Source organism: Octopus bimaculoides, chromosome 30 (genome assembly GCF_046866305.1).
Source record: "Octopus bimaculoides isolate indiv1 chromosome 30, ASM4686630v1, whole genome shotgun sequence".
Classification (NCBI taxonomy): Eukaryota; Metazoa; Mollusca; class Cephalopoda; order Octopoda; family Octopodidae; genus Octopus; species Octopus bimaculoides.
Window position 1 is genome coordinate 9,787,014 of NC_142957.1, and position 19,044 is coordinate 9,806,057.

A 19,044-nucleotide genomic window follows, 5' to 3' on the forward strand; every position below is an offset into this window, starting at 1 on the left:
TTTTTTTTTTAATTGCAAAGTTTTCGATGATACCATTAAAATTAATTTTACATAAAACTTCTGCTTCTATTCTTGGTAGAGATAAGGCATTACGAATGTTATTTTAGCAAGTTTAAGGTGATTTCTTTTGTGCAGTAAACCATTTTCCTTTCCTGTGGTGCCCCCCTCCTTCCCTTGATACCCTAAGCACGAGCTTATTTTGCTTCATGGGTCAATCCAGCGCTGCCCTCACCATAAAGCTTGACAGAGAAATGGCTGCTTGAAAACAAACATACGCCGAGATGATGGAAGTTCACACACACACACACACACACACAAATTCATACGCACAGACATACGCACACAAGCACACTAACACACAGACTTACCTATAAACACACGCACACATTCACATACAGAGGCGTACGCACACACACATACGCACATAGACGGTGGAGATGGAGTATATGTAATCTGGGTATACTCCCCCTTTTAAATTTTGTTTTTTTTTTACGGAATCCTATGTTTCAGACCATGGAGAATCCGATTCTGGAAAAAAATTTTGAAAAATCTCAATTTCAAAATTTCGATCCCCCCCCCCACCGGTTTTTATATAGATCCACAGGGTAAACCTAACCCTAACTCAAACCCTAACCCTAACCCTAACCCTAACCCTGACCGTAACCCTGACCCTAACCCTAACCCTAACCCTGACCCTAACCCTAACCCTAACCCTAAACCTAACCCTAACACTAGTTTTGTGAGATTTGGCTGTTATTTCTAGCATGTAAATAGCTTGCTTGGTGGGGGGGGGGGGAATTGAAATTTTTCAAAATTTTTTTTTTCAGAATCGGAATCTCCATAGCCTAAAACGTGGGATTCCGTAAAAAAAAATTAATAAATAAGGGGGGGGAAAGGTTCAGATTATATATAGTCCATCTCTACCATATTCGTTATTCTCTTAATAAGATCACAGTCAAATAATGAGAAGTTTATTTTTAAAAATGCAAAAGTATCGCCTTATCCCTTTAGTTTTCTTATTCTATCTTAGCACCACTTACCCTTTTCTGTACTTATTAACCCCGCTTCACATCCCCCAAAACCCTCATTAATTCTGAATTGTAGCTTTAACATTTACCTTCATTTTGTAATTACTTTTCTTACAAGACTCGGGTTAAGAACCTCTGGTATAAAGCTTAGATATTATTATCATGTAAAGACAAACATCTTTTACAGTTAATAGATTATAAACAAGTTTGATCCATAATTTTCATATATATGAAATAAAGTGAGGATCTATTAGGTTGGTGCATAATTATTGTGGCTTTTTTTCAATAAATTTTATTCTACGAAAGGCAATAACAATATTTAAGAAAACCATCTTTAAATGGCGGGTCTGATCGTCTGCCAAGCAAATGGGAGACGGTAATTGAAGTAGATGGTGAATATGCTCCGGAATAATCATTTAAAGATGTTTTTGTTGAATAAAATTTGTTGCAAAAAGCCGCAATAATTAGGCACCAACCCAATAGTTGTTCTTTTTTCATTTGCAAAATACAAATTAGCTGAGAACATTGAGTAATGTCAGACGATTCGTCACACTGGAAAGTAAAAACAGGAGAATCTCTTACTTGGTCGAGAATTCGATCATTGGTGTCTTGAGACAAAGTCGTCGATCTTTCTTCCCTTGACTGTATGGATTGATGGTGAAATCTGAGAAAGCTTGTTTGCACTCTCTTTCACCAGAACGAGTTCTGCTGCATGGAGAAGACTTGGTTTTTATGAGAGATTCTCCGATGTTATGGGTCTTCTTGCTCTTTGCAATCCACAAAATGCAGAAAATGAAACAAATCTGGACGACCTCCCCGAGTGGGGAACGGTTTTTAAAAATAAACTCCAATAGTTTTTCCCCCAAAAGTCTTGACGAATATATTCGATTTAGATTCATGTCCTTCCAAAACAGTGACCCATTTTGTGATATGTTACAAAACTTTGAGTAATGATGGGATGCGACCCTCATGCTTGGAAAACCCACTTGAGGACAACACATCCTGCTCTTGCAGACAAAAAGAAACTTTGTAGATGATTTCATTTAAAAATATCCATTTTCTTGAAAGTTAAGACTCCGGTAAATTTTCCGAAATTCACAGCCCTACATCCTCCTAAAACACTTTCCCCCCAAAAGCGTTGTATAATTTGAATTTACATGATATAACGCATATTCGTGGAAAATTTCATTAAAATATATCCATACTTTGGAAAGTTATGACCATCCAAAGTCGGGAGCGCGGGGCAGAAATCTGTAGTTATGCCGTAAGATGCTTGCTTCCCAACTAAATGGTTCTGGGTACCATTGTGTGGCACCTTGGGCAAGTGTCTTCTGCTCTAGCTTCAGGCTGACCAAGGCCTTCTGAGCGGATTTCGGAGGCAGAAACTGAAATAAACCGCTTATATATGTATATATATATATATATATGTACGTATGTATTTGTGTGTGTGTGTGGGTGACCGTGCGTACGTGCGTGTGTGTATGTGTGCGCGTGTGTGTGTTTCCCCCACCACCACCATCGCTTGCCAACTGATGCTGATGAAAAATATTTACTTAATTAAAAAAAAATTGAAAACAATTTTTTTAAAATTTTAGCAAGATGAAAAGTATGATATATTTAAAAAATAGGAAATGAAACAAAAAAGTAGGTAATAAGGTTCTACTATCGATCAATTTAATAGTCTCAAAAAAATGAAAACACAGATTGGAAAAATAAATAATTTTAACAATAAAACCGAAATTTTTAATATTAAATGTTTGTTAAAAATATAGTAAATTTTTTTGTTAGACAAAAAATTACAATTTAAACAGATTTAAATATTACACAAAATACTAGGTGAAACTAAAAGCGATGCAAAATCTTCTCATTTTTACAGAAACTTCTTTTTATATTTTCCTGCAAATAAATGCAATATTTTATTGTACAAATTTTTCATATAACTTTTCTTTTCATTTAACTTTTATTTCAAATTATTTTTCAGTTTTTTTTTCAGAACTTTTTCCTCCAAGCATTTTAACTTGGGCCTTCACATTACCCTTACACGTGCCTTATCTTTTGTTCACATATTTGTGTTGTCCGCTGCACATCAAATAGTTTGCAATGAGTGCAAAGAAAAGGAAGCATCTTGAGGAATATATTCGATTGAGATTCATGTCCTTCCAAAACAGTGACCCATTTTGTGATATGTTACAAAACTTTGAGTAATGATGGGATGCGACCCTCATGCTTGGAAAACCCACTTGAGGACAACACATCCTGCTCTTGCAGACAAAAAGAAACTCCCTGAAGCAAGCTATAGTGGGGCATTTCGCCAAAAAACTTCAAAGGTTGTTGAGGCTTCCTATGAGATCGCCATGGGGATTGCAAAGAGCAAGAAGACCCATAACATCGGAGAATCTCTCATAAAACCAAGTCTTCTCCGTGCAGCAGAATTCGTTCTGGTGAAAGAGAGTGCAAACAAGCCTTCTCAGATTTCACCATCAAACCATACAGTCAAGGGAAGAAGGATCGACGACTTGTCTCAAGACACCAATGATCAAATTCTCGACCAAGTAAGAGATTCTCCTGTTTTTACCTTCCAGTGTGACGAATCGTCTGATATCGCTCAGTGTTTTCAGCTACTTGTATTAGACATTCAGTAATTTGTTGTACAAGGGAAGCAACGTCAGCTGAATGCGTGTGTGCTGACACACACGCATTCATACGATTTACTACTGTATATCGGAGCTATGTTTGCAACCACATCGAGAACTTTCCCTAACCACACCATGCATAAACAGACAGTTAACTCAAACTTCAGCACTACACAATGGAAGGAACTAGCAGAACTTCAAAATAATGAAGATATAACGACGATTAAGGAAGCAGATAAAGGAAGTGCAGTTGTAATAATGGACAGATTATACTATAGAAATCTAGTAATCTCTATGCTTGATGACATTCAACACTATGAAAAAAGTCACAAACTACACCCCGCGGAAAACTAATGAAAACTCTGTCCTCACTAATTTAAAACCCATAGAAATGAACTGACAACCAAAGAGATTGATTTTCTAACAAACTTTAAATGCAAACCTAGCCTTTTCTATGGTCTGCCAAAAATACACAAAAGCCAGATTATAAATGAAACCATTAAAAAATCACCAAAGACGTACATACATACACCAAACCCGGGGGACCTAAAACTACGACCCATTATAGCTGGCCCAGCCTGTGAAACACACAGACTAAGTCTATTTATGGACATCCTCCTAAAACCCTTCCTTAAACACATCAATAGCCATATCAGAGATGACTTGGATATGTTAAATCACCTCCCAAAAAAAGTCAAGGAAGAAACAATCATGGTTTCATTTGATGTGATTAATTTATATACCAATATACCTCATAATTATGGACGAGAGGCAATTCAGTTCAAGAAATCCCAAACAGGATCACTAAAGAATTCATAACTAAATTGGTTGAATTCATCTTACGAAACAACCACTTCATGTTTGACAATACGTTTTACCAACAAAAATCCGGAATTGCTATGGGCACAAAGGCAGTTCCAGTCATTCCGAACCTAACAATGGGTTACTTGGAAGTAATAATATACCAGGAATCTTTATCTACCTTTGGAAACTCCCTTTCCCAATACATAAAAGAAAATTGGAAAACATTCCTCGACGACTGTTTCATACTCTGGAATGAAAACACAAATAAACTCCTGAAATTCAAAAGTCTATTGAACAGTGTCAACCCAAACATACAGTTCACAATGGAGTACAACCAAAAGGAGCTCCCATTCTTGGATATACTAATTAAAAAGAAACAAACTAAAAATAGAAACGGACATATTTTACAAAACCACAGACGCCAAACAATATCTACTATTTGATTCATGCCACCCAAGACACACCAAAACAAACATCCCCTTCGACCTTGCAAGAAGGATATGCACAATAGTGTCAGAACAAAATACCAGAGACCTTCAACTGCAAGAACTCAAAAATACCCTAATTGACAGACACTACCCAGTTCAACTCATAGAGGATGGAATCAGACGTGCATCACAAATCGACATAGAAAGATTAAGAAAAGTTCAACACAGCAACACACCTTCCCCGAAAATACTGCCTTACATATCCACATACAACTCCAGAAACAAAGAAGCCTTCACCATCATCACCCAAAATTTACCAATGCTATATAAGGACCCCAAATTAAAGGAAATTTTACACACACTTAGAATCATTAAAAGCTACAAACAACCAAAATCACTAAAAAAGATCCTCCGCATCATTATCATCATCATCATCATCGTTTAACGTCCGCTTTCCATGCTAGCATGGGTTGGACGATTTGACTGAGGACTGGTGAAACCGGATGGCTACACCAGGCTCCAATTTGATCTGGCAGAGTTTCTACAGCTGGATGCCCTTCCTAACGCCAACCACTCAGAGAGTGTAGTGGGTGCTTTTACGTGTCACTCGCACGAAGGCCAGTCAGGCGGTACTGGCAACGGCCAAGGCAAAATTATTTTCCAAAATAACAGATGCAAAAGTGAAAAAATGTGGTCAACCAAATTGTGCAACATGCCCAAACCTTCTAGAAGGATCAGAATACTGCCTTACATATCCACATACAACCCCAGAAGCAAAGAAGCCTTCACCATCATCACCCAAAATTTACCAATGCTACATTAAGGACCCCAAGTTAAAGGAAGTTTTACACGCAGTTAAAATCATTAAAAGCTACAAACGACCAAAATCACTAAAAAAGATCCTCACAAAGGCAAAATTATTTTCCAAAATAACAGATGCAAAAGTGAAAAAGTGTGGTCGACCAAATTGCGCAACATGCCCAAACCTTCTAGAAGGATCAGAATTCCTTTTCAAACAGGGACAAAAATTCAAAATCAAATCTGACTTTACTTGTGCCTCAGAAAACCTGATTTATGTCATAAGATGCTCGGGCTGCCACCAAAACCACATAGAGTTCACGGGATTATCGCTCAGACGCAGATGCACTCTGCATCGACAGCAGATTGCATTCCCAGAATACAGAATGATACCCTTTAGTGAACATATTGAGAAATACGCAAAACAAATGCTACCACAATTTGTAATCTTTCCATTCTATCAATGTGCCATTGGAACACCAACACAAATTAGATTAAATAAGGAAACCTTCTTCATTGAAAAATATAAGGCAAAGCTTAACCATTTCTAACATTTTTAAATAAGGAAACTCACCTCATTGCAAAAAATACAAAGCAAAACCTAACCACTTGTAACATTCTATTCCTTCTAAACCAAATTCATTTTAAAGTAATCAAAATCTATCATCCCCAATAGTTTTGATTATCTCCCTTTGACCGTAAAAATTCCTGATTCCCTTCCTCTTATCTAGAACCCATATGGTATACCATAGCGAAGACGTTACGATACAGTTAGAGAAATTTGAAAAGAAAATACGAAACCGGTCATTTCTCCTAAAACAATGTTTCTAGACTCAAAATATATTATAACATTTTGCTAACATAACGATTTAAATATATAGTTTCACCATATAACGCAAGCCTTCTGTAGTTTTTTCACTCTTTTCTTATCTTTTATACATCCAACCACTTGCTTTCACATACCAACTTTCTCACCTATATATGTATATATATATATATATATATATATCAGTACACATGCACGGTAGACAGCAACTTTTGTTTGCCTTGCGATGCCATGCTGGGACCAGACACGAGACTGAAGAGACCGGAAGGAATTAGTTGTTCTCTGCAACCTGAAAGATGTTTCCTCATCCAGGGAGCAAGAACGGCTGAGTGTGTTGCCCAGGTAGACAAACTTGTCTGCTACCTTCAGAATTGTTCCTTCAACCAAGATAGCTGGTTTCACATGTGGATTGCCTGGTGCAGGCTGGAACATTACAACAGTCTTGTCCATATATATACATACATATATATATATATATACATACATATATATATATATATATATATATATATATATATATATATATATATATATATATATAATATATATATATATAATATATATATATATATATATATATATATATAATATATAATATATATATATATATATATATATATAATATAATATAGGATAAATTCTTTATAAGAATTTATCAAGTAGTCAGCGCGAAAAAACCTCATAATGAAAAAATAACGAAAAATTTCGTAATGAAAAAATTCATCGTTTCTTCAGAGATATATTTAATTATATATAAAGGGCATTAACTGTGTATCAATGCCTCACGCTATCGAGGGACTAAATAAGTTAAAAAACTACCAAAAATAAGCAACAGTCCCTCGATAGCGTGAGGCATTGATACACAGTTAATGCCCTTTATATATAATATATAAATATATATATATATATATATATATATATATATATATGTGACACGTAAAAGCACCCACTACACTCTCGGAGTGGTTGGCGTTAGGAAGGGCATCCAGCTGTAGAAACTCTGCCAAATCAGATTGGAGGCTGGTGTTGCCATCCGGTTTCACCAGTCCTCAATCAAATCGTCCAACCCATGCTAGCATGGAAAGCGGACGTTAAACGATGATGATGATGATGATGATGATGATATATATATACTTCTGTGTGAGTTAGGGGTTCAGAAACCAACTGAGGGATAGTACCTATCCAATATACTGCTGGTAGTGTACCTAATTATTCTTACCCAGGGGCTAGTTATTGTGTGGCAAGTTCACAATTGAGTGTTATATATGGGTGGGGGTAAAAAGTGGTTTACCCTTGATTTATACGGCAGGATATAAAATCGACAGACATCATCAGATGGTAAACATTCTAGTGCAGTGGTTCCCAAACTATGAGTCGCAACCCACTGATGGGGCACAATGGTTGGGATTAAAAGCAAATTTCGAAATAAACTGCAGCTCTCAAATTCTTCACGGCTGAAACTATCATGCATTGAACCTGATGTTAATTCTATTATTGAGCGTAGCAAGAAACAGGCTCATCCTTCTCACAGGCCTCAATGAAAATGTAATCTGAAGTAAATTTGTTTCTTTCATTAACGTTTCGACCCAGTAGAGTTAAGTGGGTCGCCATAAACTGGTGTCATAAATAGTGGGTCGCGTCTCTAAAACGTTTGGGAACCACTGTTCTATTGTGTCTATTTATTCCAATGTATTAGACAAATACATTCACGTGTATCAGTGCTACAGAAATGAAGAAATGAGCAGATGTTTTGGATGAAGTCCAAGAGGAGTTTCTTGATCTGAAGTTCAACTCCCCAGCTAAGGAAGACTTCAAAGAACTGGATCTTGGAACATTCTGGATCAAGTACCTTCCTGTTTACCCTCTGATCTCACATCAGGCTCTTCGGATTTTAACTATGTTTGGATCCACGAATCTTTGTGAAGCTGCATTTTCCACGCTTGTTACTGTCAAGACCAAGTACAGAAGCAAGCTGAATGTTGAAAGGGGCTTATGTTGTGTACTCTCTGGCATTCAACTAAGCATTCAAGATCTTGTGGCTAAGAAGTAGTGTCATGTTTCTCACTTTTTCTGTAATGTGATTATATATATAAAAAAAATATACACATTTTGTATAATGTGACTAATTCATATTCAAAAAAAAAAACAAAAAAAACTAAAAAACATGTTTTAGATTTTATTTAAAATCTGGGAGGGAATTTTATTCATAGATGCAAAAGGGGCCTGGAGAGAAGGCCAAATTGCTAGGGGAGGCGTGGTAGTATAAAGGTTAAGAACCACCGCATACACGCTGTATATTTACCCTTACCACACCTTCCCTCAACATTCGCAGCCTTATCACACCTGTGACATACCCTTATCACCTTACACTAACAACTAATCTTTATCAAACAGGTAGTAAAGTCACCTGCTACCGCAGTGTGTGTGTGTGTAAGTGTGTCTGGGAGGGTGGAGTTCATATCTTAAAGGTGGTCACATTTGGATCACAGGTTGCTTTACTGTGATCCATCTCAACTATACTGATTAGATGCCACTTCTCTCTCTCTCTCTCTCACTCTCTCTCTCTCACTCTCTCTCTCTCTCACTCTCTCTCTCTCTCTCACTCTCTCTCTCTCTCTCCCTCACCTCACTCTTCTACTGTCACTCTTTCTCTTTCTCTCTCTCATACACATACTCCCAATCTCTCTGTCTTTCTATTACCATTCTGCACTCTGTTTCTCTCTATCTCAATACCATTCGAAGGGACAGGCATGGCTGTGTGGTAAGAAGCTTGCTTCCTAACCATGCAGTTCCAGGTTCAGTCCCACTGCATGCCATCTTTGGCAAGTGTCTTCTACTATAGCCTCAGGCCAACCAAAGCCCTCTGTGGATTTGGTATCTGAAAACTGAAACAAGCCTCGGCCAAAACTGATCTTTCTTTTCTTGGCCGGCCGTTGTGCGTGCAAAATCGTTATTCTTCCCTGTGCCTGTGAAATCTTGTATCCCTGCCATAAGGCTTTATTTCCACACACGCCAGCTTAATTTAATTCGTCCTTAATTGAAAGACACCTGTTGTTATGTCCTGTTATTTGTATTGTATTTGTTTAACATTGTTTTTTTTTTTTCCGTCCTTGTTTTTGAATACATTCGCTGCTTTCTTCCAAGGAATCTAATGCTCTTAGCTTAGTTTTTCCTTGGGGATGGCCAGATTGGAGCCATATTGAGAATAACCAGCCGAAATTGCAAGGATAATCTGGATCTCGACTGAAGAGAGAAAACTCCGAATGACCTGTCCGTGTTTTCTTTGTATCGTCTATCTGGATGTTTTGTCCCTTTCTTGAATCACCTAACTGTCTGGATGTTTTGCGTCCTTGTCCCATTCTGTATTATTTATATATATATATATATATAATTATGTGTATTTCTTCTATCTTAATGAATAAAAATTCTTCTGATAGAATAAATGGGTTAATAGAAACCAATGTAGCAAAGAACACAAGATAACTGTGGTTTAGTTCCTGTTTTTAAGGCAGGAACTCCTTGAAATTTTGGGTATTTCAGTATATTTAAGAATTTAAGGAATGGAGAAAACGCATGTTATAATTGCATACTTTATTCCTACATATGTTTCAAAGGATTACAACCTGTGTGATCCATAGGGATCTTTGATATTAAAATTGTAACCTTCTCATCAGGGAAAGCATGGGAATCATCTTAAACGTAAGACATTATGACCGATTATGAAAACAATAGATGGATAAGGTTATGACTTGATTCATTTGAAAAAATCAATTAGAAAATGGAGGATAATATGCTGAACCCAACAACTTGCAGACAGTGTATCCCGTTGAATTCATTAATTCAATTCATAGCTAAAGTGACAAAAAAACCACAAAGTACAGGTGTTTACGACAAACCGTGTTGAATTAAATTAATGAATTCAACGGGATACACTGTCTGCAAGTCGTTGGGTTCAGCATATTATCCTCCATTTTCTAATTGATATACAAATTTGGGGTACCCCCCCCCCTTTTACCCGCTCCCATTTATTGCACTTGGTATAACACTAGTGTAGCAATAATTGGGCACCCTCCCAGCAGTATATTGGATAGATATATAGTAACGCTGTGCGCATGCGTAGTCTCACGCATGCGTGGAATTAAACAAGCAAGCTTTCCCGCTTAATTCTAGCTCTTTCTCGGTCGGCCGACCATGAGCATGGACATGTCAAGCAGTGTCTCCAACATTCCAACTCTGGAGACAGTCTCTTTACGTGTATAGCTGTCACTCTCCATCTTTCGGACTTACACTCGACAGCTCGCTCACATCTACATAACAACGTCCCACAACTATGCTCACACACACAGAAGCCGTAACAACAAGAGCTAAAGATGTATATATTTACCACCTGAATAAATTTTGTTTAAGTTGATAGTCTGGAGTTCACCGTTTCGTTTAATTTCCTATAGATACTATCCCTTAGTGGGTTGAATCCTCAACCCCTAACTCTCTCGCATTATATATATATATATATATCTAGGCATCCAGCTGTAGAAACCTTGCCAGGTCAGATTGGAGCCTGGTGCAGCCTTCTGGCTTGCCAGTCCTCAGTCATAAATGGTGAGTAATACTATTTGGTTGATAACTGATGAAGAATTAGGGATTTTCTGTGTTTGTCTCCCGTCTACTTGTACACGCAATATATACGTTATGTCGTTTGTTAATTTACAATACATTTCCCCATTTATTAAGTAATGGAACGCAACGCAACCCGACTTGTATTAATAGTAAGTTTTTTTATATACAGGGTGTCCACAAGGTCTGGGTACAGGGAGTAAATAAAATCGTTACATAAACAATTAAATATAAGAAATAATAATTTCTTAAAGTATGTGTTAATCCCCATGTGGGTACATGGAGTAAATAAAATCATAACTTAATCAATTAAATATAAGAAATAATAATTTCTTAAAGTATGTGTTAATCCCCATGTGGGTACATGGAGTAAATAAAATCATAACTTAATCAATCAAATATAAGAAATAATAATTTCTTAAAGTATGTGTTAATCCCCATGTGGGTACATGGAGTAAATAAAATCATAACTTAATCAATCAAATATAAGAAATAATAATTTCTTAAAGTATGTGTTAATCCCCATGTGGGTACATGGAGTAAATAAAATCATAACTTAATCAATCAAATATAAGAAATAATAATTTCTTAAAGTATGTGTTAATCCCCATGTACCCAGACTTTGTGGATACCCTGTATATCCATGTGACTCTTATTTCTTGTCTTCAATCTTTCTCCTTTTCTTTCTCTCTCTTGCCCTCTTACTTGAGTTCCTAGCCTTTCTCCTTTCTCCTTCCCCCCCCCCCCTTCGTCTCTTCCCCTGTTTTAAGTACCGGGGATTCAAAAATAAGCCGTATCAAGGTGGTGCTTTCAGCATCAAAGTGGTGCTTCAGCAGCAAAGTGGTGCTCCAGCAGCAAAGTGGTGCTCCAGCAGCAAAGTGGTGCTCCAGCATGGCCCATTCAACTAAAACTTTTCAAGGTGGTGCTCTTGCATGGCCTCAATCCAAAAATGACTGAAACAAGTAGTAGATAAAAATAGAAGATATCTATACACATTGGCACTTGATTGGCACTGGTGCAAGTAGCTTCCTTACCAGTCACATCTTACCTCGGTCGGTTATCAACATTTGAACAACCTTTGTACTTTTTCCTTTTTCTTAAGACAATAAAAACTTTTATTTTCACATATAACATATAAACGTGTACATTTGTTAGAGCATTGTCATTTTATAAGATTTTGGCGGAAAATTTTTTTAATCAGCATAAACATTTATTTCCATTTGTGTACTTTTCTTGGTAATTTTTCAGATTAACACCCGCACGATCTTCACTAGGGTGTTAAGGTTAGGGTTTTAGGGTCAGGGTTAGGGTTTTAAGGTTACGGTTTAGGGTTACAGGGTTAGGATTTTAGGGTTTGGGTTAGGGAGTTCCGTTCCTAACCGTAACCCTAACCCTAACACCCTAGTGAAGATTGTGCGGGTGTTAATCTGAAAAATTACCGTGTTTAGCTGGTACTTAATTGATCAACCCCCATTTGTCTATTTTTCTTGGTAATTTTTCAGATTAACACCCGCACGATCTTCACTAGTGTGTGAGGGTTAGGGTTTTAGGGTCAGGGTTGGGGTTTTAGGGTTAGTGTTAGGGTGAGTGTTTAGGGTTACGGTTAGCGTTTTAGGGTTAGGGTTAGGGAATTCCGTCCCTAACCATAACCGTAACCCTAGCCCTAAATCTAAACACTCACCCTAACCCTGACCCTAAAACCTTAACCCTAACACCCTAGTGAAGATCATGAGCATGAAAGTGGTTCTCCAGCATGGCCTCAATCCCAAAATAACTGAAACAAGTAGTAGATAAGAATAAAAGATATTTATACACATTGGCACTGGCGCAAGTAGCTTCCTTACCAGTCACATCTTACCTCGGTCGGTTATCAACATTTGAATAGCCTTTGTACTTTTTCCTTTTTCTTAAGACGATAAAAACTTTTATTTTCACATATAACATATAAACGTGTACATTTGTTAGAGCATTGTCATTTTATAAGATTTTGCTGTCAAATATTTTAGTCAAAATAAACATTTATTTACATTTGTGCACTTTTTTTGGTAATTTTTCAGATTAACACCTGCACGATCTTCACTAGGGTGTTAGGGTTAGGGTTTTAGGGTCAGGGTTAGGGTTTGGGTTAGAGAGTTCCGTCCCTAACCGTAGCCCTAAACCATAACCCTAAAACCGTAACCCTGACCCTAAAACCCTAACACCCTAGTGAAGATCGTGCGGGTGTTAATCTGAAAAATTACCGTGTTTAGCTGGTACTTAATTGATCGACCCTCATTTGTGTACTTTTCTTGGTAATTTTTCAGATTAACACCCGCACTATCTTCACTAGGGTGTGAGAGTTAGGGTTTTAGGGTCAGGGTTGGGGTTTTAGGGTTAGAGTTAAGGTGAGTGTTTAGGGTTACGGTTAGGGTTTTAGGGTTAGGGAATTCCGTCCCTAACCATAACCGTAACCCTAACCCTAAACCTAAGCACTCACCCTAACCCTAAAACCCTAAACCTGACCCTAAAACCCTAGCCCTGACCCTAAAACCTTAACCCTAACACCCTAGTGAAGATCATGAGCATCAAAGTGGTACTCCAGCATGGCCTCAATCCAAAAATGACTAAAACAAGTAGTAGATAAAGATAAAAGATAGACCCTTGAGTGGCACTGGAGTAAGTAGCTTGCTTACCAGTCACATCTTATCTCGGCTGGTTATCAGCATTTGAACAGCCTTTATACTATTTCCTTTTTCTTGAGACAATAAAAACTTTTATTTTCATACTCAGCTTGCCAAGACTTATTGGGGCAAGTGAAAGCGAAATTGGGATAGCATCTATGCCCAGCGTCGCCTTTCTGGCACTTGTGCCTGTGACATGTGTAAGGATTTTCGAGCGAGATCATTGCCAGTGCCCCTGGACTGGCTCTTGTGCGAGTGGCACATAAAATACACCATTTTGAGCGTGGCCGTTGCCAGTACTGCCTGACTGGCCTTCGTGCGGGTGGCACGTAAAAGCACCCACTACACTCTCGGAGTGGTTGGCGTTAGGAAGGGCATCCAGCTGTAGAAACTCTGCCAAATCAGATTGGAGCCTGGTGCTGCCATCCGGTGTCACCAGTCCTCAGTCAAATTGTCCAACCCATGCTAGCATGGAAAGCAGACGTTAAACGATGATGATGATGATGATGAACATATAAACGTGTACATTTGTTAGAACATTGTCATTTTAAAAGATTTTGCTGTCAAACCTTTTAGTTAACATAAACATTTATTTCCATTTGTGTGCTTTTCTTTTGTTTTTTTCATCCCTGGGCCAAAACCTTATTGAATAAACATCTGATCAAAGACATTCCAATCATGACTCTCCTGTTTCCTTTAAAAGCCTTTGTCCACCTAGAACTGTATCATTCAATGTGTCCTATTCAGAAGACATCAGGATATACTGTATTTTAACATGTATACAGAAACATTTTTTGTCAAAAATTAGGTTAAAAAAATATGGGCGTTTCTTATACATGGATAGCACTATAATCTCTTACATAACCTTTTGCCCGAATTTTAAGCCCTCAAAATTAGGGGGTTCCTTATAAATGTTGAAATACTGTAATTTGAGATATTCGGCTGCTATGTCTAACATGTCCAGTGATCACCTAGCGGCTATATCTTTGTCTTGTTGTTGTTGTTGCCAATTTGGCTTGTTATTCTTAGATATAGAGCACATGACATGATCGCAGACACACACCCACCAACACCACACATTCTCTTCCTCTTGAGACTTTAGCATATATATGTCTACCTTGTTGACATATAGACAATCAATAGACATGTATAGTGTCTGTACTTATATAGAGTCGATAAATACAGGTGTTGGACAAAATAATGGAAACACCTTAAAATTTCAATCTGATTTATTTTAATATGGCATAGGATCATTATTGGCAGTAATTACCGCTTGAATTCTACGAGGTATGGACTCGTACAAGGTTTGAATTGTTTCCAAAGGAATTTTTGCCCATTCTTCTGCTAAAACAGTCTCCAGTTCTCGTAGTGATGATGGTGGAGGATATCGACTCTTACTTGGATATCGACTCCTTACTTGTGATATTGACTCCTTACTTGTGATATCGACTCCTTACTTGGATATCGACTCCTTACTTGGATATCGACTCCTTACTTGTGATATTGACTCCTTACTTGGATATCGACTCCTTACTTGTGATATTGACTCCTTACTTGGATATCGACTCCTTACTTGTGATATTGACTCCTTACTTGGATATCGACTCCTTACTTGTGATATCGACTCCTTACTTGTGATATCGACTCCTTACTTGGATATCGACTCCTTACTTGGATATCGACTCCTTACTTGTGATATCGACTCCTTACTTGGATATCGACTCCTTACTTGTGATATCGACTCCTTACTTGGATATCGACTCCTTACTTGGATATCGACTCCTTACTTGGATATCGACTCCTTACTTGGATATCGACTCCTTACTTGTGATATCGACTCCTTACTTGTGATATCGACTCCTTACTTGGATATCGACTCCTTACTTGTGATATCGACTCCTTACTTGTGATATCGACTCCTTACTCGGATATCGACTCACTTGTGATATCGACTCCTTACTTGTGATATCGACTCCTTACTTGGATATCGACTCCTTACTTGTGATATCGACTCCTTACTTGTGATATCGACTCCTTACTTGGATATCGACTCCTTACTTGGATATCGACTCACTTGTGATATCGACTCACTTGTGATATCGACTCCTTACTTGTGATATCGACTCCTTACTTGTGATATCGACTCCTTACTTGGATATCGACTCCTTACTTGTGATATCGACTCCTTACTTGTGATATCGACTCCTTACTTGGATATCGACTCCTTACTTGTGATATCGACTCCTTACTTGGATATCGACTCCTTACTTGTGATATCGACTCCTTACTTGGATATCGACTCCTTACTTGTGATATCGACTCCTTACTTGTGATATCGACTCCTTACTTGGATATCGACTCCTTACTTGTGATATCGACTCCTTACTTGTGATATCGACTCCTTACTTGGATATCGACTCCTTACTTGTGATATCGACTCCTTACTTGTGATATCGACTCCTTACTTGGATATCGACTCCTTACTTGTGATATCGACTCCTTACTTGTGATATCGACTCCTTACTTGGATATCGACTCCTTACTTGGATATCGACTCACTTGTGATATCGACTCCTTACTCGGATATCGACTCACTTGTGATATCGACTCCTTACTTGTGATATCGACTCCTTACTTGGATATCGACTCCTTACTTGTGATATCGACTCCTTACTTGTGTTTCATATGTATATGTATATACTCACATATGGGTTTACCGACATACAATTGAAAACACATGAACACATACAGGGATATAAGCACTCACTTTAGACAAATTGTGAATGTCATTATAAAATACTGACATACTTAGATATTGGTTTTTGATATATTGAAGTCAAATATAGATAAGAAAAGTGGATGAATAATAATAGAGCAGAGAGAGTGAGGGGAAATGTAAGAGACAGGCAGAGATTGTATGGGTCTGATAGGGTAAGTAGAATGATTGCAATGTGGATTAGAAAGTCACTGCCAGATGGCTCAAGGTTTGATCACAAGCACTGTGTCTGAATATGTGTGTGTGTGTGTGTGTGTGTGGCGTCCGTGAAATAGTAATTGTGACCGTTGCTGGTGGCATGATCTTCGAATGTTAGGCCTCATGGAGGCGATGACATGTGATCGAGACCTTTGATGGTATGCTGTGCTTGAGAAGACTTGTGAAGCCAAGTGAAATCGTAGTTGTGGCCGTTGCTAATGTCGTGTGAATAATCACTTGCGAAATCGTAACTGTGGCCATTGCTGGTTGCATATCAGCCTACCCTCTCCACACCATTATATGTACGTAGGGTAATGGGTAAAGACCCCCCCCCCCCCCTCAAACCCCCCCCGGTCATGAATGACCATGGGATTGCACCTAGGAAGTTCCCCTCCCATACACAAGTCCGGATATGGTTGTTTATTGAAGACCAGCAGTCGCTCATGCGTACCAGCCTCCTCCTCTCCACACCACCGATGTTGCCCAAGGGAAAGGCAAAGGGGCCGATACAGCTTGGCACCAGTGAGATAGCAGCTCATTTCTACAGCTGAGTGAACTGGAGCATTGTGAAATAAAGTGTCTTGCTCAAGAACACAACACTTAGCCCAGTCTGGGAATTGAACTTACTGCCACATGATTGTGAGCTCAATGCTCTAACCACTGAGCCATGTGCCTCCACTAAATGTAATGCTTATTTATTCACATTGTTTTGAATCAAACCAGCTTTGAGATTTCAATGAAACGATTGTTTAATTTTTTTTGAATGACATTGTAGGGTAAGTGTGACAGGTTAGATCTGGCCAGTTTGGACATAAAATAGAATATTTGAACTGTATATGGCCACTTTAAATGCTAATGGCTTAGGTGACCTCATCAGGGACACATGTGCCCCTCCCCCCAGACACACACACGCGCGCGCTCTACTTATATCCCTTCAGAAGGCAATTTGATATTGGCACACCCCTTTCATTCTCACCACTTTTCAACCCGTTTTTTTTTTTGTCTCTCACAAAAGAAAAAAACAAAAAAAAACTTGAAATTAAAATTTAGAAATTAAAAATTAAATTCAGTTGGCAAAAGTCATGGATAGAATTTAGTATAGTTTGGCAGAAAGAAAACAGAGGTAAGTATGCAAAACAATTGGAAATCAAAATAACATGAAAAAGTTGAAGGCTGCTATTTCTAGCACGTCCAGTGACCACTTAGCGGCCATATCGTTGCCTTGTTGCTGTCAATTTGTTTTGTTATTCTTAGATATAGAGCGCATCACATGATCGTACACACACACACACACATACACACACACACACTAGCTGTCAGTCCTTTCTGCCCCTCTCACCCTTTGCCATCTCTCTTACACAAACATCACATGACATATTCTCATAGTCTCTCCTCCCCCCCACACACACATACACACATTCTCAAATTTATCAATTCAACGGTTTTAACTTTCTCCTCCTCCTCCTCCACTTCTCATATTTATTCTTTCTTTCTCTCGTGCTTTTTCCTCTCTCTTTCTCCCTTCCCCTTCTCATATCTTTCTTTCTTTCCCTCGTGCTTTGTCTCTCTCTTTCTCCCCTCCCCAAGGAGGAGGAGAAAGAGAGAGAAGTTTTTTTTGTTTTTTTTCTCAAACATTTACAAGTTTTCGCACAAGGCCAGAAATTTCAGGGGTGGGGGGTAAGCCGATTTTTTTTTCGACTCATGGCACAAGGCTCGGAAATTTTTGGGAAGTGGGGGTGGGGGTCCCAGCCGATTAGATCTATCTCCAGTACGCAACTGGTACTTAATTATAGATCCCGAAATGGTGAAAGGTAAAGTCGACTTCGGGCGGAATTCGAACTCAGAACGTAGCAACGAACGAAGTGTTGTCAAGCATCGGTTTAAATGCTAAAGCGTTTGACCCAAGCAAAAAAAAAAATACAAAAGAAAAATAGGGTAATAGGTGTAAAACTACTTGCCCTAAACGAATATGAAAAGTAAAAAATGCGCTCTCGCGAACGGGGTGGGAATTCTTTTGCTCGGGTCAAACGCTTTAGTTTAACCTAAGCATTTTGCCATGGGTGTTAACGATTCTACCAGCGTGCAGCCTTGAATGATAAAAATAAAAATAAATAATAATGATAAATCTTTCTACTAAAGGCACAAGGTCTGAAATTTTGGAGAAGAGGATAGCCGATTACATTGACCACCAGTGTTTAGGGTAATTTTTCAGATTAACACCCGCATGATCTTCACTAGGGTGTTAGGGTTAGGGTTTTAGGGTTTGGGTTAGGGAGTTC

At 38.2% G+C, this 19,044-nt stretch overlaps 1 protein-coding gene across 1 annotated transcript; it reads left to right on the forward strand.

The window, feature by feature from the left end:
- The first annotated feature begins 3,235 nt into the window (after positions 1–3,235).
- LOC149130191 (protein ZBED8-like) lies at positions 3,236–3,670 on the forward strand. Its single transcript, XM_089345856.1, has one exon. It carries the CDS (start codon positions 3,236–3,238, stop codon positions 3,668–3,670), a length of 435 nt encoding a protein of 144 aa, XP_089201982.1.
- Positions 3,671–19,044: the final 15,374 nt, after the last annotated feature.